The 27,660-nt window shown below is 50.9% G+C and overlaps 1 protein-coding gene across 1 annotated transcript in view; it reads right to left on the bottom strand.

Annotated features, from left to right (window-relative positions):
* Positions 1-20,798: 20,798 nt before the first annotated feature.
* The window catches only part of CHST8 (carbohydrate sulfotransferase 8), an 80,283-nt gene continuing 73,421 nt past the window's right edge, over positions 20,799-27,660 (bottom strand). Inside the window, exons 2-3 of the mRNA XM_004371605.1 lie at positions 22,540-22,577; positions 20,799-21,926 (exon numbers count right to left, since the gene is read on the bottom strand). Coding sequence (XP_004371662.1) covers positions 20,799-21,926; positions 22,540-22,577 — 1,166 coding nt within the window. The remainder of the gene's footprint in view (positions 21,927-22,539; positions 22,578-27,660) is intronic.

Raw genomic sequence — 27,660 nt, forward strand, 5'->3', positions numbered from 1 at the left:
ATACCCATTAAACAATCACTCCCCATTACCTCCTACTCCCCCACCCCTGGTAGCCTTGATTCTACTTTTTGCCTGGATGAATTTGCCTATTCTAACTACCTTATATAAGTGGAATCATACAATATTTGTCCTTTGGTGTCTGGCTTATTTCACTTAGCATAATGTTTTACTATATGTTATAGCATGTGTCAGACTTCATTTCTTTTATGGCTGAATAATATTCCATTGTATGAATATTCCACATTTTGTTTATCCATTGATCTGTTGATGGACATTTGGGTTGTTTCCACCTTTTAGCTATTGTGACTAATGCTGCTATTAACATTGGTGTACAAGTATCTGTTTGAGTCCATGCTTTCAAGTCTTTCGGGTACATACCTAGGAGTGGAATTGCTAGGTGTCTTAGTTTCTTAGTGCTGCTATAACAAAAATACCACAAGTGGGTGGCTTTAAAGAACAGAAATTTATTTTCTCACAGTTTAGGAGGCTAGAAATCTGAATCCAGGACATTGGCTCTAGGGGAAGGCCTTCTTTCTGTCTGCTCTGGGGGAAACTTCTTGTCTCAGCTACTCTAGTGTTCCTTGGTTCCTTGGTTCCTTGGTGATCTTCAAGTGGCATCTTTCTTTACCCCATTTGTACTTGCTTTTCTCTGTGTCTAATCTATTCTTTTTATATCTCAGAAGTGATTAGATTTAGGACACACCCTACACTGATTGGGCCTCATTAACATATCAAAGAAAACACTATTCTAAATGGGATTTGAAAACTTTCTTCTCTTTCAATATTGTTTTGACTATTTGAGGTCACTTTTAATTCCGTAGGAATAGATTTTTCTATTTCTGTGAGAAAGGCTGTTGGGATGTTGATGAAATTGCATTGAATCTATATGTAGCTTTGGGTAGTATTGTCATCTTAACAATATTATGTCTCATCTTGACAATATTCTGTCTTCTAATCCATGAACACAGAATGTCTATTTATTTAGTCTTCTTTAATTTCTTTCAGCAATGTTTTGTAGTGTCCAGTGCAAAAGTTTTGCATCTCCTTGATTAAATTTATTTTCAGTGTTTTATTCTTTTTGGTGCGATTGTAAATGGAATTATTTTCTTAATTTCATTTTTGAATTGATTATTGATAATGTATAGAAATACAACTGATTTTTGTGTTTTGATTTTGTATCCTGAAACTTTAAATTTGTTTATTAACTCTAACAGATTTTTGTGGATTCTTTAGGATTCTAAAATATTCTGTAAGATTATGTCATCTATGAACAGAGATAATTTTACTTTTTTCTTTCAGATTTGGATGCCTTTTATTTCTTCTTCTTGTTTAATTTACCTGGATAGCACTTCCTGTACTATGTTGAATAGAAGTGGTAAAAGTGGACATCTGTGTCTTGCTCCTGATCTTAGGGGAAAAGCTCAGTCTTTCATTGTTCAGTATGATATTAGATGTGGCTTTTTCATATATTGTCTTTATCATGTTGAGGAAGTATCCTTCTATTCCTAATTTATTGAGTTTTTTTTTTTTTTTTTTTTTTAATCACGAAAGGGTCTTGGATTTTGCCAAGTGCTTTTTTGCATCAGTTGAGATGATTATGGTTTTCTTCATCCTTCATTTTATTAATGTGGTATATTACATTAACTGATTTTAGTGTGCTAAATAACTCTTGCATTCCTGGGATAAATTCTACTTGATCATGGTATATAATCCTTTTAATATGCTACCGAATTTGGTTTACTAGTATTTTATTGCAAATTTTTACATCTATATTCATAAGGGATATTGACTTGTAGTTTTCTGTTGTTGTTGTTATTGTTTTTCCCTTGTTGTGTCTTTGTCTGACTTTGGTATCAAGGTAATGCTGGCCTCACAGAACGAATTAGAAAGTGTTCTCTTCTCTTCTATTTTTGGAAGAGTTTGAGAAGAGTCAATGTTAATTCCTCTTCAAATGTTTGGTAGAATTCACCCATGAAGCTATCTAGTACTGGGGTTTTCTTTCTTGGGAGATTTTTGATTACTGATTCAATCTCCTTGCTTGTTATAGGTCTATTCAGATTTTATATTTATTCTTGAGTCAGTTTTGGTAGTTTGTGTGTTACTAGAAATTTGTTCATTTCATTTAGGTTGTCCAATTTGTTGACATACGATTATTTATAGTTTTCTCTTACAACTCTTTACTTCTGTGAAATTGGTAGTGATGTCCACACTTTCATTCTAATTTTGTAATTTGAGTCTTATCTTTTTCTCTCTGTCTCTCTCTTTTGGTCACTCTAGCTAGACATTTGTCAATTTGGTTGATGTTTTCAAAGAACCAACTTTTGGTTTCATTGATATTCTTTATTGTTTTTCTATTCTCTAGTTCATTTATCTCCACTTCGGTCTTTATTATTTCCTTTCTTCTGCTAGCTTTAAATTTAGTTTGTTCTTCTTTTTCTAGTTCCTTAAGCTGTAATGTTATGTTATAGATTTTAGATGTTTCTTTTCTTTTTTATTGTTATAAAAATATACATAACACAACATTTGCCAATTCAACATTTTTCACACATACAATTCGGTGATGTCAATTACATCAATGATGTGCAACCATCACCAATATCCATTGCCAAATTTTCATCACCATAAACAGAAACTCAATGCTTTCTAAATAACAACTTCTCCTTCCCTGCTCCATCCTGACCCTGGTACCCTCTGTTAAACTTTGATCTCTATTTATTGCCTATTCTAGATATTTCATATAAGTGAGATCATACAATATTTGTCCAATATTGGTGATTGACTTACATTACTAAGCATAGTGTTTTCAAGGTTCATCCATGTTGTAGCATGTATCAGGACTTCATTGCTCTTTATAGCTGGGTAGTATTCCATTGTATGTATAATCCATAATTTGTTTACCCATTCATCTGTTGATGGACATTTATGTTATTTATACCTTTTGGCTATTGTGAATAGTGCTGCAATGAACACTGGTGTACATGTGCTTGTTCACGTTGCTGCTTTCAAGTCTCTCAGGTATACATATCTAGGAGCGTAATTGCTGGGTCATATGATAGTTCTATGCTCAACTTTTTGAGCAACCACCAAACTGTTTTCCATTGGGCTGTACCATTTTTCATTCCCACCAGCAATGGACAAGTGTTCCAATTTCTCCACATCCTTGCCAATATTTCTTGTTTTCCATATCTTTAATCTTAGCCATCCTAGTGGGAATGAAGTGCTATCTCATTGTGGTTTTGATTTGCATCTCATTAATGGCTAAAGAAGGAGCCCTGGTGGCGCAGTGGTTAAGATCTTGGCTGCTGACCTAAAGGTCAGCAGTTCGAACCCATTAGTCGCTCCACAGGAGAAAGATGTGGCAGTTTGTTTCTGTGAAGTTTGCGGCCTTGCAAATCCTATGCGGGCAGTTCTACTCTGTCCTATTGGAAGTCAGAATCAACTTGAGAGCAACAGGATTTTTTTAGTGGCTAATGAAGTTGATACTCAAGGTTGTACTTTGGCTCTTGTGGACTTGTTTTAATTTTCTTCAGCTTCCACTTGAACTTGCATATGAGCAATTGATGGTCTGTTCTGCAGTCGGCCCCCTGGCCTTGTTCTGACTGATGATAATGATAAGCTTCTCTTTGCACAGATGTAGTCGATTTGATTCCTGTGTATTCCATCTGGCGAGGTCCACGTGTATAGTAGCCATTCATGTTGTTGAAAAAGGGTATTTCCAATGAATAAGTCATTGATCTATCATGCGATCTCCCATGTCGTTTCTATCACCAAAGGCGTATTTTTCATCTACCAATCCTTCTTCTTGCCTTTTCCAGCTTCTAGAGGCTACCTGTGTCTCCTGGCTCATGGTTCCCATCCATCTTCAAAGACAGCAATGGCTGGTCAAGTCTTTCTCATGTTGTGTCACTCTGATACTCTCTTGCTTCCCTCTTTCACTTATAAGAACCCTTGTGGTTACCTTGGGCCTACTGAAGTAACCCAGGATAATCTCCTGATCTCAAGATCCTTAATGTAATTACATCTACGAAGTCCCTTTTGCCATGTAAGGCAATATAGTCAAGGTTCCAGGAGTAAGGACATGGACATCTTTAGGGGGCCATTTGTCTACCATACATGTGTAGACCATGTCAACCTATTATTGATTTAAACCATACACTTCTCTCTGGAGAGCGGCACCCCATCCTTGCAAAGTATCACCTCTGAGTCGACACTTTATCTGTGCTTTAAACAGGCCCTTCCATCGCTTTATCAGATTAGCAGATGCAGAGTGGTACAGAAGTGATATGACCAGTGCATCTTAGGGTCATGTGCCTCCCTCTCGAACCTCCTTTGCTAAAAGTGAGTTCCTTTATCTGACACAAAGTTATGTGGGATCCTGTGCTGGTGGATCAAATACTCTGCAAGCCCTTGTAGTGGTCTGTTTCAGGCCCTGTGGACAGGAAAGGCAAACCCACATCCACAATATATATTTATTTTGAAGAAATGAATCATTGTTCCTTTCAGGATGAAAGAGATCCAATGTGGTCAACTTGGCAGCGAGTGACTGGTTGATGTCCTCAAGGGATGGTACTGTATTTGGGACTTAGTGTTGGTCTTTGTTGCTAGAAGATTGGATATTCAGCAACAGCATTAGCTAGATCAGACTTGGTGAGAAAGAGCCCTTGTTGTTGGACTTATAACCTCCATCCCTACCACCACACCTACTTCTTTCATGTACTCTTTGTAGCAGCGGTGAAGAGGTCAAAGATAAAGGCTGATTGAAGTCTGTCTTAGTTACCTAGTGCTACTGTAACACATACCACAAGTGGGTGGCTTTGAAGAACAGAAATTTATTTTTTCACAGGTCTGGAGGCTAGAAGTCCAAACAGGCCTCAGATTCCTTCCTTGCTGGTCACTCTGGGTGTTCCTTGGTTCTGGGTGATTCTTTCATGGCATCTGTCTTCCCCAGTATGTGTGCAAATCTGTGTCCAGTCTGCTCTTGTTATAACTCAGCAGTGATTAGATTTAGGACATATTCAACACTGATATGGCCTCCTTATTATAACAAAGAAAACCTTACTTCTAAGCAGGAGTACATCCATAGGTACAGGGGTTAGGATTCCAATACATATTTTGGGGAGGACACAGTTCCATCCATAACAATGTCACTTGGCTGAGTTATTCTTGGTTGTTTAGTACCTCTTCCATGATGGATGATATCTGCAATACAAATATCTTCATACTTTGTGTCAAGTCCCACCCATATGTCCATCACATGCTTTCTCTAGACAGCCTTGTCCCCTATCTTCAAATTTTTCTCCATCCACGCCCCTCATGACCTGGCCAAGCCATTAGCCACTGCCTATGAGACCATGTAGATTCTGACCTCAGGCCACTTCCCTTTCCACCAAAGTAGATGACCAGGCACAAGACGCAAAGGTCTTCCCACTGGGAGGATTTCATTTCACTCTTATCTTTTAAGACCACCCCTAAGTAGGGGTATCATGCAACCATGTTTTACTTGCTTCTACATACCAAGCCTACACATCTGTGAACCAAGCTCTGGCTTTTTCTTCTTTAATCAGCTGCTCATACCCCACCGCCAACACGTGGCCATAGGTGAGTTGAGGAAGAGGCCTTGGTGCAACAGTGGTGGATAACAAGGGAGCCTAGGCTACCTGTTCATACAAGTTGCTTTGCCCTCTCATCCTGCTCTTGCTGGATGTACCACTTCTATCTTATGATGGATGCTGCTGGATTTGCTTTGACATTTTGACTTAGTGGGTCTGACAAAAGCCAAATCATGATGGGCAGTTGTGGCTACGTTAGGTGCATGCATATGTCCCATGATTATATATTCTGCCTCTACCAGGGCTCAGTAACATACCAGGATCTGCTTTTCAGATGGAATGGCCTCGTTTCATATACTGATTGCATGGCCTTGCTTCAGAACCCTGTTGTTGTTGTGTGCCGTTGAGTTGATTCCGACTTACAGTGATCCTACACGACAGAGTAAAACTTCCCCGTAGGGTTTCCTAGGCTGGAATCTTTTTGCGAGTAGATTGCCAGGTCTTTTCTCCCGTGGAGTGGCTGGTGGATTCGAATTGCCGACCTTTTGGTTAGCAGCTGAGCACTTAACCATTGTGCCACCAGGGCTCCTTTTCAGAACCCTAGGGGTCTGCATTGTGATTCTGTCTTTGGGGTTTGCAAAAAATTCTACAGTGTCTTTTCCCAATACTGATAGCTCTAATACCATAAGGTCCTCTTGGTCACATGGCCCAAAAGTCAGTACCTTTTGCATCACAGTTTGGACCTCCTGCAAACCCCTTTCCTGCCCTGGACCTACTCAAAGCTGGCAGCTTCACATCTCCTGGTATGTGAGTTGGAGTAATATTCCTAGATGTGGAATATTACTGTCTTTAGAACCCAAAGAGGCCTACAAGGCATTGTGCTTCCCTCTTTGAGGTGGGAGGCCCAAGATCCCATTGCTTGTCCTTTACTTTGGAGATGATGTCCTGACATCCCCCAGACCACTGGGGTCTGTAAAATTTTTACTGATGTGGCAGGCCCCTGAAACTTCATTGGATTTGTCTCCCACCCTCTGGAGTGCATGAGATTTACTAAGGCCTACACTGTACTAGGCACTTCTTGCCTGTTCATTCTGATTAGCATGAGATCATTGGTAAGGAGCCCTGGTGGCACAATGGTTAAGCACTGGGCTGCTAACTGAAAGGTCGGCAGTTGGAACCCATCAGCTGCTGTGCCGGAGAAAAGACCTGGTGATCTGCTCTCGTAAAGATTACAGCCTAGGAAACCCTATGGGGGCAATTTTACTCTGTCATTTAGGGTCACTATGAGGCAGAATCGACTTGAAGGCACACAAAAACAACACAACATTGATATGGCAGACCAATACGATATTCTCAGGATGTCCAATCAGTCCAGGTCTTTTTGGACTATACTTTGACAGAAGGCTGGAGAGTTAACGTATTTCTGGGGCAAGACCGCAAATGCATACTGTTATCCATGCCAAGTGAATGCAAACTGTTTTTGATCCTCTTTTCCAGTAGAGGTAGAAAGTAACACATTTGCCAGATCAGTGGCCCAATTCCACATACTGAGATGATGATAATTTGCTCTAGCAAGGATACCACATTTGGCACAGCAGCTGTAATTTTCACTACTACTTGGCTGAGTTTGCAGTAGTCAACTCTCCTCCTCCAGAATCTGTCTGGTTTTTACAGGGGCCAGACTGGTCAATTCAATGGAGATACTACGAGGACTACCACCCTTGAACCGTTTAGGTTTTTAGGGGTAGCACCAATTTCTGCTATATCCCCACCTCTACCCCAGAATGTGATATTGTTACTATCTTAGAAGGGGTTGGGGGAAAGTTTTGGAGGCTTCCTCTTGGCCTTCCCCACTAGAAAAGCTCTTACCCTACAGAGCAAGGACTCAGTGTGGGGGTTGCACAAAACTACTAAGTGTATCTGTCCTAATTATACATTGGAGGACTGGGAAAATGACCACTGTGTGAATATACAGATCCAGGAGGCCCACTGTAAGCCAGACCTAGACCAGGATTCCATTTATTACCTGGTCGTCATATGTCCTACTCTTATGGAGGGCTATGATGATGCATCAGGTCTCAAGACATCAGTATTAATCCAGACTCTGTTCAGTAGTCCTAGATTTGTTTGGGTATTCCCCTTTCCTCATGTACAATTACCTGAGTAAAAGATTATGGGTCCTTTTGGAGAAGGACTGGGGGTATCATTACTATGTATATTTGCTTTGGTGTTACAGGATCCTTGGGACCCAGTCCCTCCTTCGGTCACCGGGCTCCTGGTCTGAAAACTGGCTCAGATCCAGAAACTTGGCAAAGAATCATGACTTGTTTACTGGGGTGATTGCCCTCAGACTCCTAAACACCCATTCTTGATTTCTTCTGATGGTACAGATTGAGTAGTACTTTTGTTGACTTCCTATCTATTTTCTCCCATGGAATACCATGTTCTATTACCTATCTTCATAACTCTCTGCAGGTGAGACCACCTTGGCTGTCACTCTGACCTTGCCACTCATTGCAATAATTGCATCTACTGGGTTTCTGATGGTTAGGTGACACCTTCAGGCCTCTATTTTTTCAGGGTTCTCTGGTACTTATTGCTATCAATGATCTAAGTTCCATGGCATCATCCCTGGCCTACAGGGCAGAGCCTTCACTCAACTTCATAGTGATATCGGTGCTCCTCTTACCAGTTCATTCATTCCTTATTGCTTTGGTAAGTGATGTATCCTCCAGGCCTTCCTGTAGAACATAGTCATCTACTGTTTTTTTTTTTTTTTTTTTCTAGCTTTGCATAGCTTTCTCTGAGTCCTTTTATCCTTTTTTCTGCCATCCAACAGCAATGCTGTCATTTATATCTCACTCAGTATGGGCCATTGTTTTTCCCATGCTTCAGGAGCAGGGAAGTGTTCCCATATTGATAAACTGTCCAGTCTCTTCCAACTTTATGCTCCACCCCTCTTTGACCGAGCACTGTCAGAATCCAAGCCCACATATGCTCTCCTGGATCCTGCCAGTGCATGCTGTCTAGGTCCTGTAGCTCTTTGGGATATAGCCCCTTTCCTCCCTTATCCTGCCCAGCACTCCCTGGCCAGATTATATTGTGACTTAATCCCTAATTATTGGCCTAGTGGCTAGTAGGGGAGGTGGGGGCAGATCAGAATTCTAAAATGGATTCACAAGTCTTCATTCCTTCTGGAGGCTGTAGGACAGAATCCATTTCCTTGTGTTTTCCTGCTTCTAGAAGTCTCCTGCATTCCTTGGCTTATGGCCCCTTCCTCTCATCACTCCAACCTCTGCTTCTGTCATCCTGTCTCCTTTTCTGACCCTCCTAGCTCTCTTGTAAGGACCCTTGTGCTTAAATTGGGCCCACTCAGATAATGCAGGATAACCTCCCTATCTCATGATCCTTAATTATATCTGCAAAGTCCCTTTTGCCATGTAAGGTAATATATTCGCAGGTTTCAGAGATTAGGATGTGGACATCTTTGGGAGGCCATTATTTTCTCTACCACAGATGCAATCTCAGCAAAGGCTTCAACTGGTCGCATGTGAAGCTTTGAAGCTGGGATGACTTTTCAGAATTGTCTCTAGTTGGGGTGAGAGTGCTGGGCCTTTATACCTCCATGACAATCAGTCATTGGCAGTGTGTGTGATCTTGGGTGAGCAGCTGTCTTTAGCCCAGGCAATCCCCTAAGAGGGTTGACTGCTCAGGACTGTCGGCCAGCAGCCATTTGCGTGTTCTCTTCTCTTCCTCTACCATTTGTCCTTCTGATCTTGGCTCCATTGCTGCTGCTTCTGGGAAGCATTTCCTGATTTCTCTGCCAAGGTCCTTTCCACCATAGCCCTTGTGAAGGTCATGATGCTATGTGTGCAGGTGTTACCATTTTGTGAGAGTCAGACTCCCCCAGTAGACCAAGTTCCTAAGGCAGAGGTGGAGTTTGTTTTGCTCCCTATTGTGTCCTCTCCACTGGGTAGGCGCTCAGAAAGTACTTGTTGAATAAATGAATGAAAGAGCCTACTGCCTTCTTTTTACCACTTTGTATTTGGTAGCACGGATGATGGATCATATTTGTTCATCCATTTTCCTATTGATGGGTTCCTTAGGCTGTTCCCAGTCCTTTGATAGCTCATATAATGCTGCGGTGAACATTTTCCCACACAAACTTTTGCTCCACTGCCTGCAGTTTCTTAGGACTGAGTTTTAGAGATAGAACGGCTGGGTCCATCAGAGTCTCCCTGGGACAGGGACTAGGAATAGAGAAAGGGCCACCTGGGCAGCAGGGCCCACAGCATGTCCCCTGACAGTGTTTCTGGGCACAGAGAGAGCAGGGGAGCAGGACCACAACGGGACAGAGAAGCACAAAGCAGCGGCAGAGGGAGCTCTCAGACAGTCCTGGTCCCAGAGTTCCCGCGGTCCCGCTGTGTGCTCCCGTCCTCAGCTTCCACCGGACAGCCTGCTACCCCTCAGGGTGGCCCTCCTTTACCTGAAGTGGTGCATACAGGTTTCTTACACCAAAAGGGTCCAGCTGTTGCAGGTTCCGATTTTTGTCATTGTTGTCCAAATATGTGGCTTTTACATCCCCGCCTTTGGAAACTTACTGAGATGTGTGTGTGTACAGTGGCGTTACTAGGGATTGCAGGGGTGCAGGACGTACCCCCTGACACTGTCAGAGGGGGTGACACCAAAATGACGGAGGGGCCAGCAAGGTAGTGGCGTCACTAGGGTCGGTGTCACCTGTCACCCAGTGCGGTACCTCGTCACCATCCCCCCCATCCAGTGTGGTAACTCGTCACCACCCTCCACCCCTCTACCTCTCCTACCCCCCATCCCATCACCCCCATACCCCTTTACTCCCGTCACCCGCCAGTCAGGGTGCGAGCAGGTGGGCCACGGAGCCAACCATTCTGCGGAGATTAGGGTCTCCGCCTTGACCAATGGGAGAGGGGAGGAGCTGCGGGGAGAAGCAGGGGGCGGGGCCGGGAGGGGCCAGGAAGGGCCAAGAAGGGCCGGGCCACTCTGCCCACGGGGAAGGGGTTCGCCAGCTGGTCCGCCCACTGGAGGGGAGGATGACACCATGAGTTACCACACTGGGTGACACCAACCCTAGTGACGCCGCGACTGTGTCTTTGTGTGTGTGTGATCTGTGATAAACTTTTGTGTACAGACCATGGGTCCCTGAAAACACTGATGCTAAGCTGGAACATCACCCAGCCGGCTTGTGGACTCTGGCTGGGCCTGGCGGGGTCTCCGGGCCTGACTCTGATTCCCGCGTCGCTGCAGAGGGTAGGGTGGGTGAGTGAGTCCAGATGTTGGTGGACACAGCAGGCAGAGACATGGAGGTGGGAACCGCTGTACAAAGGGGCCTGGGGTAGGATTGCGGGGAGCAGCTTTGGAGTCTGGAGAGGCTGGTCCGGGAGAGTTTTGGGAGACCCCTGCCCCAACCAGTGCTCCTGCGGGGGCAGCGGAAGCTCCAGAGACCTGCCTGGGTGGAGGAGGGCTGTGTGGGGAATCCCAGCACCTCGCTGTGGTCCTGGATGCTGGGCCTTAGAGATTCCCTATGAGAAGGGAGACCCAGGGGAGGACCAAAAGTACCCCGTCACCAAGTGTCTGCAGTGCCTGTTACAGCACCTTACACATGTACACGCTCCCCAAATGTGGAACGGATGCGTGCCGACCACGTCCCCACCTCGTCTTGACCAGGTCACTCCCCTGTTCAAAGCCCTTCATTGTTTTCAGCACAAAACCCAGTGTCCTTGTCATGGCCGACAAGGTTGCGCTTGACCTGGCATCTGTCCTGCCCCCACCACAAATGCACCCCTGCACGTACATGCTGCAGGCACCCACGCAGGGCTTACACCTTCTCAAGCCCACTGCTCTACCCCGGGGTTCTCCTTCCAGCCTCGATGGAGCCAATGCGAAGGTCCATGCCCTCTCAGCCCTTAGGTTCCCAGGTGGGGTCCAGAAGGCCTCGCCCTTGTGCTTCTCAGGCTGGGACCCCTACGCCCTACCCTGAGCCCCACCCAATGATCACCATCCAGCCTCTGGGTTCACTCATCACTGACCCCATTAGGTCGGCAACCTCGGCTGCAATTCCTTGGAGAACCCATACCCTGAAAAATGATGGTGAGCCCTTGTCCCCATGTCATTAATTCTCCTGTGACTGAGGCCTCTCCCCCAGGGGCGCGCAGGCCAGGGTGACTGATTGCACCTGCTTGGGCTCGGAGGACTTTGGTCGGTGGGAGGCTTTGACAGCCTTCCCAAGTGAAATGCCACGTGGAGATGGATGATCCCAGAGCTGTGGGCTCTGGGCACGCAGGGCCTGAGTGAGAATGTGCCCCGGGCCTGCCGGGCCCGTAGGTGCCACGACCACCCTGCTCCACCCAGCCCCTTGGAAAAGCAGAGAGCTCCTTCTTTGCCAGCACCCAGGTTCCCGGGATCTCCCAGAAATGGTTGCCTCAGCTTCATGCCTGAAACCTCAAACACAAACAATTTTCAATTTGCCTGGGAGTTTCAATCGCACGATCCCATGTTAAATAATAGATTAGACGCCTCAGGGAGAGAAACAGGATTTAAGAAGAAGAGATAAATAAAAGGAAAAGGAAAATTCAGCGCATTGGTTTAGAGAGCAAGAATGTAGCTCCCCCTCCTCTCCTGGGTTCACCCGCCCTGGCCCGTCCTGCCTGGTCTGGGTCTCTTCTCCAGGCCTGCAGGCACTGCCCTTCATATGGCTCCCCAAGACCAGGCTCCAGGGCTCAGCAGCCTGGGCTGGGCCTGGGCCTGGGGCAGGCTCCTCTCCAGCTGGTACTGGCCAGCTTTACGGGCTCCGTGCCCCCCACTTCCTGGCTCTGCACCCCAGGAGAGGAGGCTGGCTTGTAGCCCTCGCAACCCCCACCCACCCAAGCAGACAGGCTGGCCCAGACACTCAGGCCGATGCAGACAGGACAGATAGGCAGATCCAGGCAGGCAGGTTAGCAGGCAGGCGACAGGCATAGGCTGATGGGGCTGGGTGTGGATGTGGGTGTAGGATAATGGCATCTTCAGACCCCGGAGGAGGCTGAAGAAGCTATGTCCCTGGGACATGACTTGTCTACAAGCCCTAGAGCTGAGGTGATCTGCATCCAGTGAACCTCTCCCCTGCCCACCCTGGCCACAGTCTGCCCTTGTCACCACAGGAAACTGTACCATCTCCAGTCAGATTCCCAACTCCCATCTCACTTCCTCCACAGACCCCATCACCTCTATCTGCCCATCAGCCCATCCTGTCCTCATGCCTCTGCTTGTCTAGCCTAGATCCCTTGGATCACTGTTTCTCTGTCCCCTTCTTTCCTGCCATCACACATGCCCAGAGGAGCCCAGCTCCCCGCTTCTCTGTGCTGCACAGAAGCCGCCATACGGCACGTTGGTGTCCCTGTGCTTTCACCAAACAAACCTCAGATGGGCACTCAGTGCCTGGAAATGTCCCTCCATTGCCCAGGAAAGCTTGTTCTTTTCCCTTGCCCCAGTGAAACATCCTACCCCCGGCACCAGAGAGGCAGTAAACGTATTAGTGGGTGAGAGCGTGGGCATTGGGGCCAAACCACCAGAGTCTGAATCCTGGAACATCCGTTTAGTAGCTGTGTGACCTTGGGCGAATTAATCTCTATGTGTCTCCATTTCCTTATTTGTAAAAAATGGGGAAGATAATTATTGTATCTCTTATAAGACTGTAGGGAAGATTAAATTTGAAATGCTTAGAGCAGTATCTGGTAAACCAGTAAACACCACGTGTTGTTAGCTGCCATCAAGTCAACCCCCCGACTCATGGCAATCCCATACGCGATGGAAGGAAACGCTCCCCATCCCCATGATTGGTTTCAGACCAGACGGTTGTGATCCATAGGGTTTTTGTTGTCTGGTTTCCAGAAGTAGATCACCAGGCCTTTCTTCCTAGTCTATCTTAGTCTGGAAGCTCTGCTAAAACCTGTTCAGCATCACAGCAACATGCAAGCCTCTGCTGACAGATGGCTGATGGCTGTGCATGAGATGCATTGGCTGGGAATCAAACTCAGGTCTCCTGCATGGAAGGTGAGAATTCTACCACTGAACCAGTACTGGCCCCCACACAAGTGTTATTATTCCTGATCACTCAAGGAGCCCAGCCAGCAGATGGCTCAGATGAAGATGAAGGCACTGAAGAGAGAAGAGTCGATGGATTCAGGATACACTTAGGAAGCAGAGCGGAAGGGATCTGCTCAGGAATTCCGTGTGCAAAATCCAGAGTGGACCCAGGAATCACAGGCTGAGATGGGAGGCCTGCAGGGGGTGGGGAGGTGCAGGGAGGGCTGGGGCGGCGAAAGAGGTGTGGCCACAGGCGTCCGGAGGTCCAGGCTGGAGGTGCAAATTCGGGAGTCACTAGCATGGAGGTATTTAGGGCCCCAGGCTGGGTGAGCTCATTCAAGGATGAGCGCACAGAAAGCAGAGTCAAAGACTGGGCCAAGGGGCTCCCCAACTTTTAAAGACTGGGTAGAGAAGGAGGAATAAGTGAAGGAGACAGAGAAGGAAATACCAAGATCTCCTGGAGGAAAACCAGGGAAGTGGGCGTCTAGGAAATCAAGCGTGGAGAGAGCACCCGGGAAGGAGGTGGCCAACGGCCAGCAGGGCTGTGAGACGAAGGCAGGGCAGCGCCTGTGGAGCTCAGAACGTGGGGTGGTGGAGGATGCTGCCAAGAGCCTTTCTGTGGGTGGTAGGACTGGGAACCAGACTGTGGCAGGTTCAGGAGTAAACAGAGAGGTGAAGGAGCGGAGGCAGCAGGTATGTTTTACCGGGAAGGGGAGGAGAGAAACGGGGTGATAGCTGGAGCGGGGTGTGGGGCTGAGGGCTCTTTCGTTCTTCAAGGTGGGGTTTTACAGCTTGTTTTCTGCTGATGGGAAAACCCAGTGGCCCGGGAGAGGGGGGCAATGCATGACTGGTATCTTTGAGAAGGGGACAAAAGGGCTGGGGTCCAGAGGAGAGCAGAGGGGAGACCCCTGACAGGTGCAGAGAGGGGAGAGGGATTACAGGGCTCAAGTGAAGTGGATAAACGTGCTGTAAGACAGTGAGGGACTTTGTGTTGGTCCAAAAAACACCCCAAACCAAACCCATTGCCGTTGAGTCAATTCTCACTCAGCGACCCTATAGGACAGAGTAGAACTGCCCCATAGGGTTTCCAAGGAGCAGCTGGTGGGTTCGAACTGCCAACCTTTTGGTTAGCAGCTGAGCTCTTAACCACTGTGCCACCAGCGCTCCAAATTGTGAGAGGCCATGTCATTAGCTGTGGAGGTTCCTGGTGTGTCTGTGCGAGTGCGTGGCTGTGTGTCCTGGCTTTGGGCCAGGAGTGGATGTGTGGGCTTCTGAGTGTCTGTATGTGTCTGCGTGTGTGCTTGTGAGGATGGCTATGTGTGTGTCTGCATGCATGTGTCTCTGTGTATGTTTGTGTCTGTGTTTGTGAGGCGGGGTATGTCAGTGTCTGTGCCTGTGTGTGTGTGTGTGTGTGTGTGTGCGTGTGCGTGCGCATTCGTGCTGTAGTTGAGGTCAGAGAAGCCCTGACCTCACCCTCATTGGCAGTAGAGGACAAGCCCGTGAGGTTGTTGATCCCCCTGTGAGCTTTGTGATCATGAGTCTAGAGAGAACCCAGTGAACTCCACAGGGTGTTCTGCAGTGCAGGGGTCAGGGGGAGGCGCAGGGGACAGGGGGAGGCGCAAGGGGCAGGAGAAGGCGCAGGGGGCAGGAGGAGGCTCAGGGGGCAGGAGAAGGCACAGGGGGCAGGAGGAGGCTCAGGGGGCAGGAGAAGGCGTAGGGGGCAGGAGGAGGCTCAGGGGGCAGGAGAAGGCGCAGGGGGCAGGCTGGGCTGGGGTTTGCCAGGGGAGTGAGACAGAAGGAGCAACGCGCAAGGTCATGAAAGAGATCAGGAGGCACGCAGTCTAAACTTGCCGAAGAAAGGCTTGAAGCCAGTCAGGGGGATGGCAGCCCCCACCCCCGGTGACACTGACTGGCCTTTCCACGGCCTGTGCCCTCCTTGCCCACCAGTCTGCACTTGCAAGGGATCCCTGGGACCATCTTGCCCTCATTAGGCCCATTTGAGGGGTGAGAGGTGCGGGGAATGTTTGGGGGCCTGGTATTAGGGGAGTCGATGAGAACAGGTGGGTCTCCCTGGAGCCAGCAGGTTCTAGAGTAAACTCGGAGGTCGGCCAGGGGACAGCTGGAGAATCAGAGCCCTCGTGACCTCCTGGCTGGGAGCGAGAAAGAGGGCAGAAGACTGGCAGGGTCAGGGGAAGGGACGGTCTCGCTGAGGCTGGGATGGCTGGTTTCCTGTGGGTCGGCTGGAGGCGTCACCCACCTGGAGCCGCAACCAGTCGGGTTGTTGCCGCCACCTTGTGGCCCAGCGGGGGATGCCCGAGCCGCTGCTCAGGCGCTAGGACATAGCGCCACCTGGTGGCTGCGAGCGGTCTCTGCGCCTGTGGAGATCTGCCCACTCCGCCTCTCACTACCACGGAGGGCACAGATGCTGGGAGTTGGGGGTGGCAGGACCACTGGCACAGAACGATGGGTCCCAGTCAGATTGCCTGGGGATAGAACCCCAGCTCCAACTCCTGTCGCTGTGCAGCTCTGTGCCTCAGTCTCCTCACCCGTAAAGTGGGTCCAGGAAGTCATGGATAGGGCTGCTGGGAGAGGCATGGAGGGCTCAGCATAGCACCCAGCACAGCATGTGCACGTGATTCAGGCTGGCAAATCAGGCAACATGGCAGGGCCTACTGGACCTTATGGTTGGGAAGGACTCATTTCTGACCTCTGACCTCTGACCCTTGTCTCAGGCTTCAAGTCCTCTCCCCAAGCCTCATTTAAGGAGGCCGGCCCAGGGGTGGGGGAGGGGACAGGAGTACCTGTTCCCAAGTGGCCCCAGCCTGGCCCAGACCCTGGCCACCCTCTGCTGCCATCTCACAGCTGAAACCCTTGTGCCACGTGTTCTTCCGGCAAGGTGAAGAGTTTGGGAACAGCACTGGCTTTGCTGCTGGGCCAGGATTGAAGGGGGTGGGCCAGAGCTCAGGGCTCTCCTACACCCTCCTCCAGCCTGGACCAGTGGACCTCAGAGCCAGCTCCCTGCAGCCAGAGCAGCTGGCAACACTGTCCTCTCCCTGCGCCCAGGACACAGCTTTCCAGGTGGCTGTTTATTTCTCACCTAGGGGTCATTGTACCCATCAGCACAGGTCCCCAAAGATGGAGCAGCATTATTTGAGCCCTGGCCTGCCCCAGACCACCCTGCCCCCAGCTCCTGGAGACCACCTTGGCCCGTTCCTGGCTCTGGGCCCCACTGCACTGTGCGGGTGGGAGGCGCCAGGAGGAAACTCCCTTGATTGGCCATGGGCATCCCCCAGAGAGTAAAGGACCAAGATGAGGGGGAGGAGTGAGGCCACCCAAAGGCCTCAGGGCCACGGGCTGTCCTGGGCCCCCCATTCCCTCATCAAGAGGGCTCACCCCTAAGGATGAAGTGGCAAATAGGCACTGCCTGGGAGGGGGAAGGGAGAGGGCTAGAGGGCTGTCCCTTCATCCACCACCTGCCTCTGTGCTGGGCTGCTTACAGTGGGCCCTGGCCACATGGGAACAGTGGGGAGAGGGAGGATTTGGTTGTGTCTGAGGCCAGAGGTGTCTGAATCTCATGCCTGACCTCTGGCTGGACATCACGTTCCATCTCTCCAGGGGGCTCCAGGGCTTCTGGGGCTCACAGGCTTGGAGGGAACTAGGCTGTGGGGTCATCATGTTCTCTTGGCTGCTCAGAAAGCAGGGCTCACATCTGGCGAGGTCTCAGCCACTCCTAGGGCAAAAGCCCGGCTGGGACTTTGCTGGGGGCTACCCCAGAGAGGCCTCCATTTCAGAGACCAAGCCGGAAGAAGGGCATAGGAGTTGGGCAGTTATTCTCCCAACTCCATGGCCCCGCACACACAGAGACACATATGCAAATTCACACACATGTACACACACACATAGGCACTCCCCAGACACACACAGAACCTACCACATCACATACAGGCACATATGCAACGTATGCATAGACTCACACACTCACACCCACCACTCCCACAGGCTCAAACACCAACACAGACACATGGACACACATATGCACACACTTTCCTCTGTTGGCAGTTCAGGCCACAGTCTGCTCCTCCTAGGCCCTAGGGCTATATGAGGCTTGGGGCTGGAGTGGATTTAGGGTTGGGTCTTGGGGCCAGGCCTACTGCCTATAGTTGGAGGTCATGCTGGGGGCTGTTGACTGATGACTGTGGTTATTTCCTAGAAGGCTCTTCCAGAGGGTGATCTGTATGACATTTGGGGTGGATTAGGAGTGGAGGTGGGGACAGGAGTGAGGGTACCCCTCCACTTGGCTCCCCCACCCCCAGCCTCAAACCACTCATAGACAGCCAGGCCTGCAGACTGTTTTATATAAGAAATACATTTTTATACAATGACTCAGGACACTTATCTAGTTGAAGCAGAAGTATTATCAGGCCTTTCTTATTGTTTCTACCAGTAAGTGATGCTGACTTCCTCCAACACGCTCCAGTGTTCACACCCCCTGAGCCAGGCAGAGGAGGACCTAGGCCTGCCTCCCTCCAGCCCTTGTTCATCAGATTCTAACCATGACAGCAAGAGGAACCCTGGACCTCTTTCCTCCCGTAAGGTGCACAGCACAACACTGGGCCAGGGTGGAAGCTCAGTGAAAATTCTTTAGGCAAGGGGCAAGCCTCAAGGCCTTGCTATTCTTGCCAGCACTGACCTTGTCTCCTGCCAATCGCCACCCAGAAGGGAAGCCCTATTTGATGGGTATCTTGTGTCCACAGTGGGAGATCTTCCAACTCAGGCACTTGTCTCTGAAGAGGTGGCACAAATAAAGGTGTCTTTTCCTACCTCCCCCTAATACACATATACACTCTCATCCTCACACACTTACACACACTCATGTTCACTGCACATACTCACACATGCTCACACACATTATGTTTATGCTTACACACTCATATGTTCACATATGCACTCATACAAGGTCACACACTCAAGTTTACACATGCTCTCACACACATGCTTACACATTCATGTTCATACATGCACACTCACACATGCTCACACACACACATGCTCATGCATGCACACACACTCATTCACATTGCACACTCATACATGCTCACACTCTCATGTTCACACATGCACACACACATACACACATACTCTCACAAACATGCTCACACACGCAGTCATGTGTTCACACACGCTCTCTCTCACTCTCACACACACTCACACATACATTGTGGGGATGGTTCCCCAGGGCAATCCTGATGTCTCCAAGCAGCAGCAGCCATGGTTGTGGTGGTGGCGGTGGGTAGAGCTGCCCTGAAGGCTGCCCCATCTGGACTCCCAGGTGTCCCCTTTGCTGAGCAGAGGACACTGTGACACTCTGCCTCAGGCTGCACCAAAGGTTTATGACCAGAGACACTTCTTCATTGTGGACCTAGTCTCACCCTGTGAGCACCAGAGCCCAGGGCAGCTGCTTCTGGGTCATGATCTGTCTGCCCCTCCTACCCCTCTCACCAACCCTGGCCTGGATGATGCGGGGGTCAGCCTCTCTGGCCCTCCTACCCTCCGTCTGTGAGTACCTTTCCCCTCCCCCTCTGGGCTCCTTCTGCCAGATGGTCTAGGCCACGGTCCAGGGAACCCAAGGGGAGGCATCACACCCACTCAGTTCCTGGCCGCATGTGGCCCTAAGCAGGCAGGAGGCCCCCTTGGCTCCTTGTTCCCTCTTTAAAGGTGTTCAGAGCCTGGAGTGGAGGTAGGAAGGGAGATGGAGCAGCTTGCTGGTGTGAGCCTGAACAGAATCCAGCGGCGCATCCACTCAGGAAACAGTAGCACCTCCCCTAACCTGTGGGAGCAGACAAACCCCTGGACAGTCCCACAGACAGATTCAGAGGATATGCAGCAGGCTTCTGGCAGAGAGAGACAGAGACACAGAAGCAGGCAGACAGACGGAAAGACTCCCAGAAATAGGCAGCAGTTCCCCTTTCCCACAAGCAGTCACGCCCACTCTCAAAGCTCCACCAGACACTTTGTCTCAGATCTTTCAACAATCACCCCAGCTTTTGAGAGGTTCAGAATCATTTCTGTGGGTGAAAATGTGTGCTTCTGGAGGAAGAGCTTCCTTCACAGCTTCTGCTGGGAGCTCTCAGGTAGCTTCATCAGGTAAATGGAGCCAGGGATTAAGGTCAGGGGGTCTGCAGATGACAATTTTGGGTCAAAGCCCTGGTTAGTCCAGAGGTTCATAAAGCCAGGGCTGGCATCACTCCCTGCCTGGAAAGTCCATGCCCACTGCGACCCCTGGGGAGAGCCCCACTGACCCCAGTGGCAGCCCCAATTGGTGGCTTGCCCAGTGAGCTGGCCACTACTTTGGCAGGCCTCAGGGGCCCCCACAGATCACATGGACAAGAAGGGACCCCAGGGGCTTCCATGTGGACAGATCTGTCTCTCCTTTGAGGGTGAACATGCAGTACTGAGAAGGGAGGGCGCAGATGACTGGATCCTGGCCTCAGATGCCTGAGTGTGAGGTGGGCCTGCTGCTGGTCCCTGAGTGGGAGCCGCTGGTCCTCTGCCCAACTCATACACGAGGCCATCAGCCCTGGGCTTCCCTACGGTGGGGCCTGCAGGACTTGGCCCAGGCTGCCCTGGGGAGGGGACAGCTCCCGATGGCAGGGGAAGGGGCCAAGTGATCCCACACCACCAGACAGAGTGCAGACCCAGCTGCTCTGGAAACCATGTGCTTTATTCAGAACCTCATTCCCAGGGGAGCTCCCCCTGGGTTGTAGAAAAGCGCAAACCATGTGGTTTGGTACAAGGCAATGGTTCAGGGACTGCAGGACATCCCTCATGGCTGGGGCCCTCCTCCTTTGGGCCTCAGACTTCCCTGGTCATTGTGACACTTGGCTGAGCTGAGTGAAGGCAGCTGGGACTCCCGGGGTGTCAAGCCTACCCCTGAGGGCATCTCCCTCAGCCAAGGAGTGAGGGAGAGCGTCTCAGACAAGGGCCAGAGTCCTCATCCAAGCCTGGGGCCTGCTTTACCCACAGCCATGACTCCTCACGGCCTCTGGGCCCTGTTGCTCAGGATACCCCTCAGCTGCTGGACTGGGGGCCATGGAGACAGGAGAGCAGGATGCTCCATGGAGGGGGCGTGGCTGGAGCAGGGCCCGCCCCTCAGTACAGGTCCGCAAAGGGCTTGGAGTAGTTGAACATCAGGTAGTCCATGTAGTAGAAGTCATAAGTACGCTGCCGCTGCAGGGTGGAGAGCTGGGCGAAGTACTGGTGGGTGATCCTTGCTGTGGTCCGCGCCTCCTGTGAGTGCCGGTCCTTGAACTGGGGGAAGGTCAGGTTTTGTGGTGCATGGATCAGGCGCAGGAAGAAGTTAGCATCGTCCTCCATGCTTTCAAACTTGCCCACGAAGTCATAGTCGATGAGGCAGGGGCTGCAGAGCCGGCTGACGTGGTCCCAGTGGATGTCCATGCCCACCGGCCGGTGCACGTCCAGCAAGTACTGGACAAACTCAGGGAACCGCACGCCAGAGCCCGTCCTCAGTGCCTCTCTCGAGGCGTTGGCCCGGTACCGGGCCAGGATGGCCTTACCGAAGACAGGGTGGTAGTAGCTATTGGGGTGCTCGAATTTGTCGCGAAAGGCAGAGACAAGCCTCTCGAAGGGCTCACGGACAAAGAGCATCTTGGTGTAGGTGCTGAGGCGGTGGAGGATGCCTTGGTGGTCGAAGGTGTCCAGCCGCTTAAGGGCGCTCCCGTAGTGCACTGTGTTGTGCTGAATGTCGGCGGTGGACGAGGCCAGCCCGGCAAGCACCATCAGCACCCGCTTCCAGTTGGAGCAGCCGGCCTTGGGCACCTCGCAGTAGAGCACGCGGTGGCGGTCCTCCACGAAGATGCGGGACACGTGGTGTGGCGTGATCGCCCTGCGGCTGCTGCTCGCCCGGTACTTGGCACACGCCTCTTGCATCACCCTCTTGCGCTCTTGCTGGTTCTCTTGCAGGATGGCCCAGTGGCCGCTCAGGGTCCAGGGGCCCGGCCACTGCAGGGTGCTGGCTGAGCTGTTGGCTGGGATGGCTGCCACAGCTGGCATTTTTTTGATAAGCAGCCGCCGCCGCCGCTGCTGGAGTCGCAGGCGAGCCCCCATCTTTAGATGGGGTCTTGGCTGGTCATGCACCAGAGGTCCCAGGCTGTCCCACTGAGGGTTGAGGCCCCTGGGGGAGGGATCAGACCAGTCTCGGGTACCCTTCTCTGTGGGCACCTTCAAGTCACCATCCTTGGAACTGCCTGGTGGAAAGTCCTGCGACAAGAAGAGAAATGGTTACTAGGGTGAGCAGGACAGCTGGACACAGGGTCACACAGGCCAGCCCCTTGCCATGGCCAGGGTCCCTGGATCCTCTGTGGCCTGAGCTCCACCCTTGAGGGTGAGGGTGAGGGAGAGGGAGACAGCCTGGGCCTGCGCATGGACCAATCTGCGCTGAGCCCTGGCCTGGCCCTCCCCTGGCGCCCCGCCCCCTCATCACTGGCCAGCTGAACAGCACAGGGCTGTCCTCAGCTGGCCATGGGCTTGCCAGGAGTGTGGGGCCCGAGATGCAAGTGTCCTCTCGGCCACAAGATGGCGCAGGTCTTCCAGGAACCTATGCCTGGTGAGCGTGGGAGCTGGGGCTGGTGGCCTGCTTGGGGGCTGGTTCAAATTCACTGCATCTGCTAGCACAGCCCAGAGCAGCCATCTACCAGGAAGGGGAAATTCACAGGCCCGAAGTCCCGAGCTTTATTCCTAAGGCTCCTCGGATGGGCCGGACACATTTTTCTTTCCAAGAATGAATTCAACCTGAGCTCCAAATTTGCAACCGTGCCCTCCCGAACTCTTCCCCCAAGGCTTCGCTGAGATTTATCAAATTCTCAGAACTCACACTGTGGGGCTGCTGCAGCCTGATGTTGAACTTCATTCCTGAAAAGCAAACATAGGAGTGTTAGCAGTGGAAGAACCACAGGGCTCCCAGGGACCTGCTGGCTCCAAGGGTTCCTATCTGTGGGTGCCCAGCCTGGACGGGGCTTGGGTGGGCTCTGTGAAAAGGCAGCTCTATGGGGTGAACGGAGGCCACAGCTCACGTTAATGCCACGCGGAAAATGGGCTGGAGCAAAGGGACGGTTCTACTGGCTCTGAGCTGATGGTCACCTCAGCATCTCACCTCCTGAAGTGACGTAGGTCTAGAAGGGTGGCTCCTGTCCAGGCATGCCCACCCACTGCCCAGTGGAGTAATCAAGACCTCACAAGAATCCCAACCCCACGCTGTCACAACTTTCCCAAGGCACTGAGTCACAAGGGAAAGGGATCTTCAGAAAGCTGCTATCATCTCTCCATACCACCTCGGCCATGCCCTCCCTGTTCCAGTCCACATGGACTCTGCACCTGTAATGACACATTCACACGCACTCCTTTGCGTGTGCCAGAACATTCCTTCCCCTCTGACTGGGGCTTCGCCCCTTGCTCCAGGACGTTCCCTAACCTGGGCATTAACTTCAGGATTTTGGCCTTCTCAGCCAGCCTTGGGGCTCTGGTGCTGAGCTGGAAAGCACATCCTACTCTCCCTGGTCTCCTCCAAAGGGCTGAGCAGTACTCAGGCATAGAATGATTGTCCAGTAAGCACTTCTTGGCTGACTGGGAAGATGGAGAGAGATCAGCACATCGTGGGCCACGCTACAGAATGCCCCTTTTGCCCACTAAGGAGGCCCTTGCCTGGGTGGGGGCTGGGGCCACCCAGGATGACAAACTCAGGTGAGACAAACCTCTGGCCCAAGGAGAGGATTCTGGTTCGTACCTTGTTTGGTCTATTCTGGGGGAAGTTGTTGGGTGGAGAAGGGGCTTTCCCTTTAGGAGACCCACTTAGGAGTCCGGGCTTCCTCCCCCAGCCCCTCCCTGGCCACTGAGGCGCTAGGGCTCTTCCCTCCCCTGTGCCATGTGGTGGGCTTTTCTCCTCTGAGGTTTTTGCCAAGAGTCACAGTCACAATCAGAACCACTCACCCCTTAAACAAGCAGAGAGCTAGAACTTCAAACTGGTATAACGGGGCACCATGTCCGACCACACCAGACGGGGTGCTGGCTGCTGCCTGCTGCCTGGGGTTGGGGGCCAGGTTCTAGAGCCCCAGCCCTTCCCCTGATATCTCTGGGCACCCAGCAGAGGTCCAGAAGCTCCCACCGGGCACAGGGGACTGAGGCAGGGCTGGCACTCAGCTGGTGACACGACATCCAGATCCCCCATCCGTGGACCTGGAGACTCCACCAACTTCTCTGTGAGGTCCAGGCTCAGCCCTGGTCTCATACTGTGGATGCGGCCACACAGCTCCTTCATTCATTAGGAAGCAAGGAGGGGGGCGTGGGGTGACCCTTGGGCTGGAAAGCCTACATTTTCTGAGTTCATGGACTGGGAGCACGATGCCTTCTTCTGCTGCAATGCCATTTTTTGATCTCTTTGGGCTGGGGACAGTGTTATGTCCTTCCTTGGTCAAAGGGCAGAGTGCCCACACCTCCCTGGGTATTCCCAAGCTTATGTGCATGGGTGTGTTTATCTGTGTGCATATGGGGGAGCTTTGAAACAGGCTTCCAAGACTGTCCCACAGAGGATGAGGGGAAGCTCCAGTAAAGCTGGATGCACCCCTCAGGGTCCCTCTCAACCAAAGAGCTTGTTTTCCTCCTTGTCAGCCAGCCCTTCCTCTTCCTCATGCCATCTTCACTGTACTGAGCTCATTTTTCTCTGGCACGTAGGAGTTTTCTCCTGCAGCCAACGATTACAGATCCCTTCAAGAGAAGGGACCCGCTCTGCAGCTCAGTTTTCCTTTACATTGTTGGGTTACCTTAATTATTTTCTTCTAGTAACGGCAGCTGGCTCTGCTAAATCACCTCTCCTCAGAGTCTCAGATACAGGAATTTACTCTGCTTGTCACTCTTGACAACTTGTCAAGGTGCAATGATGCTTACTGATATCCCTCTTCTGGGTGAATAAGTCATGCTAGATTTGGCAAAAGTGGGACTGAAGAGCCACTTACAGAAGGCACCTAGCCGGTTGGTGAAAATGGAAGAGGATGTGCCTATGGAAGTGGCAGCCCCTAAGGTTGTGGCCTCCTACCAGCACTGTCCCCCAGCCTGGGAGGGTTGTGAGTCGTGAGTCCTGGACAGACTGGACAGGAGAGCATGGTCTCCTGGACCTCTGGGCTCTGAGTCTAAGGTAGTGTTATGGATTGAACTGTGTCCCTCAAAAAGATATGCTGAATCCCTAACCCCTAGTACCTATGAGGAGCCCTGGTGGCACAGTGGTTAAGAGCTAAGGCTGCTAGCCAAAAGGTCAGCAGTTTGAATCCACCAGCTGCTCCTTGGAAACCCTATGGGGCAGTTCTACTCCATCCTATAGGGTCACTATGAGTTGGAATCGACTTGACAGCAACAGATTTGGTTTTTGGTTTTTTAAACTCTTTGCCAAAGAGTGGCTGGTGGATTCGAACTGCTGACCTTTTGGTTAGCAGCCTAAGCTCTTAACCACTGTGCCACCAGCCTGTGAAAGTGATCTTGTTCGGAAATAGTGTCTTTGAAGATGTTATCAGTTAAGTTAGCATGAGATCATACCAGAGTGAGATGGGTCCTAATCCATCTGAGTGTTGTCCTTATGAAAAAGGAAAGCAGACAGAGAAACACACAGGGGGAGACACAGGTTAAGACTCATCTACAAGCCAAGGAAGGCCAAGAAAGTCCAGGGCTACCAGGGCTAGAGTGGACAGAAAACATGGCCCAGCCCATGCCCTGAATCTGAACTTCTCCAGAACTGCAAGACAATAAGTTTCTTATAAGCCATCCAACCTGTATTATGGCAGCCCCAGGAAACTAATATGGGTCATCTCCAAGGTTGGCCCACTCTAAGGCTGGCCGGGCCAGAGCCCTTGGCATGGGCTGGGTGGGGGGGCTGAGTCCCCTGACCTCTTGGCCATGTTTGCCCACAGAGCCAACGTGGCTGCAATCGACCCTTTTGGAAAGAAAATTTGTTCTTCAGGAAAACCAGTAACAGAATTTATGTGGAGCCTGTGAGCTCTCCACAAGCTGTATGTTCCCAGACTTACGGCAACTCTCTGGGCAGGGTGAATTGACCCTGTCCCCACACAGTCACTTTTTAATAAGGACAGACTCTTAATGAAAGAAGCATAACGGGCTCTTCCCCTTGCCAAAGGCCTGGGGTCTACTTCTCCCATGGAGGACGCTGCTCTTCTACACATGGCTCCTATAAAGGCTGAAGCAAATTCCACCCCGAGGAGCCTTGCACGTTTTGAGACGGAGGTCTGCACACTCCCCAGTGGGCTGTACTTCAGGACCCTGGAAAGCTCCGTGCAGAGGCCAGGGAAGGGCAGCTAAGGGACATATTGCCATCAGAAGTCATCTGTGCCAGTACCCTAGCGATCTCAAGGGGGCCTTTGGCCTCAATATGACCACCACAAGCCCCTCTCAAGCCCCCAAATGAAGGTACAATCTAGGTAAGTCCCAGCCTCCCCTTCCACCCAGTGGTACCAATGGTGCCATGCAACCCCACCCCAACCCCTGCCCACGAACACGGCCCGCCAGTACATGCTCCATTTCAGATTAGAAGTTGCCTGCCCTCCTGGGGACCATGGTCTCGGGGGACATCTAGTTCAACTGGCATAACATAGTTTATAAAGAAAATGTTCTACATCCTACTTTGGTGAGTAGCATCTGGGGTCTTAAAAGCTTGAGAGTGGCCATCTAAGATACTCCACTGTTCTCACCCCCCGCCTCGAGCAAGGGAGAATGAAGAAAACCAAAGACACAAGGGAAAGATTAGTCCGAAGGACTGATGGACCACAACTACCACGGCCTCCACCAGACTGAGTTCAGCAGAACTAGATGGTGCCCGGCTACCACCACAGACTGCTCTGATCAGGATCGCAATAGAGGGTCCTCAGCAGAGCCGGAGAAAAATGTAGAACAAAATTTCAAATTTGTAAAAAAGACCAGACTTACTGGTATGACAGAGACTGGAGAAACCCTGAGAGTATGGCCCCCAGACACCCTTTTAATTAGTACTGAAGTCACTCCTGAGGTTCACCCTTCAAAGATTAGACAAGCCCATAAAACAAAATGAGACTAAATGGGCACGCCAGCCCAGGGGCAAGGATGAGAAGGCAGGAGGGGACAGGAAAGCTGGTAAGGGGGAACCCAAGATCAAGGAGAGAGTGTTGACATGTTATGGGGTTGGCAACCAAAGTCACAAAACAATATGTGTATTGTTTAATGAGAAACTAATGTGCTCTGTAGACCTTCATCTAAAGCACAATAATAATAATAGAAGGTACCTGCCCTCTCCTCTCAATATAATGCTAAAAATCTGTAAGGAAGCTCCCCTCCCCCACCCCCACCGTGAAGCAGTAAACCACCACTTTCTCTTTCTGGACAGATGACATTTGTAGAGCAGCTGAAACATGTGCCATGAGGTAAGAGTGAGCGTCGCTGAGAGTAAACAGGGTGTGAGTTATTGCAGCTGCCAAATACGTTCCGCCCGGCGAACTCTTCATTGGCTGAAGTGTTTCTTCCGGGTGTTTGACTCAAGAGCATCCTGGCTACCCACCGAGGGGAGGCACAGGCTGAGGGGGCTTTGTGAGGCCAGTTTCTCAATAACAAAGTTGGCTCTGGGGCAGAGCAGGGGAGAAGACTTCACCGGCCTGTGGGCTGTCAAGGAGAAGGGTCCCTTATCCCCTCCTCTCCAGAGTCACATGAGGGCCATCTGCTGGGTACTACATAAAGGCTCCAATCCCCGATGCCCAGGACCCAATGGGAGGGGTCGGGGGACCAGCCTTTTGGTCAGGTCATGTAGATGGGTGATGCCAACACGGGTCAAAAGGGGGGTCAAGAGCCTAGGAGGGGCGGGAAGTGCCTCAGGAGCCCTGATGTCCCCCAGCCCCTGGTTGATGGTGCGTGAGGATGACAGCTGCTGAGTCTGCTCAAATCCCAGCCCCAGGCCCTGAAGGGGGAGGGT

Source organism: Trichechus manatus, unplaced genomic scaffold (genome assembly GCF_000243295.1).
Source record: "Trichechus manatus latirostris isolate Lorelei unplaced genomic scaffold, TriManLat1.0 scaffold00014, whole genome shotgun sequence".
Classification (NCBI taxonomy): Eukaryota; Metazoa; Chordata; class Mammalia; order Sirenia; family Trichechidae; genus Trichechus; species Trichechus manatus.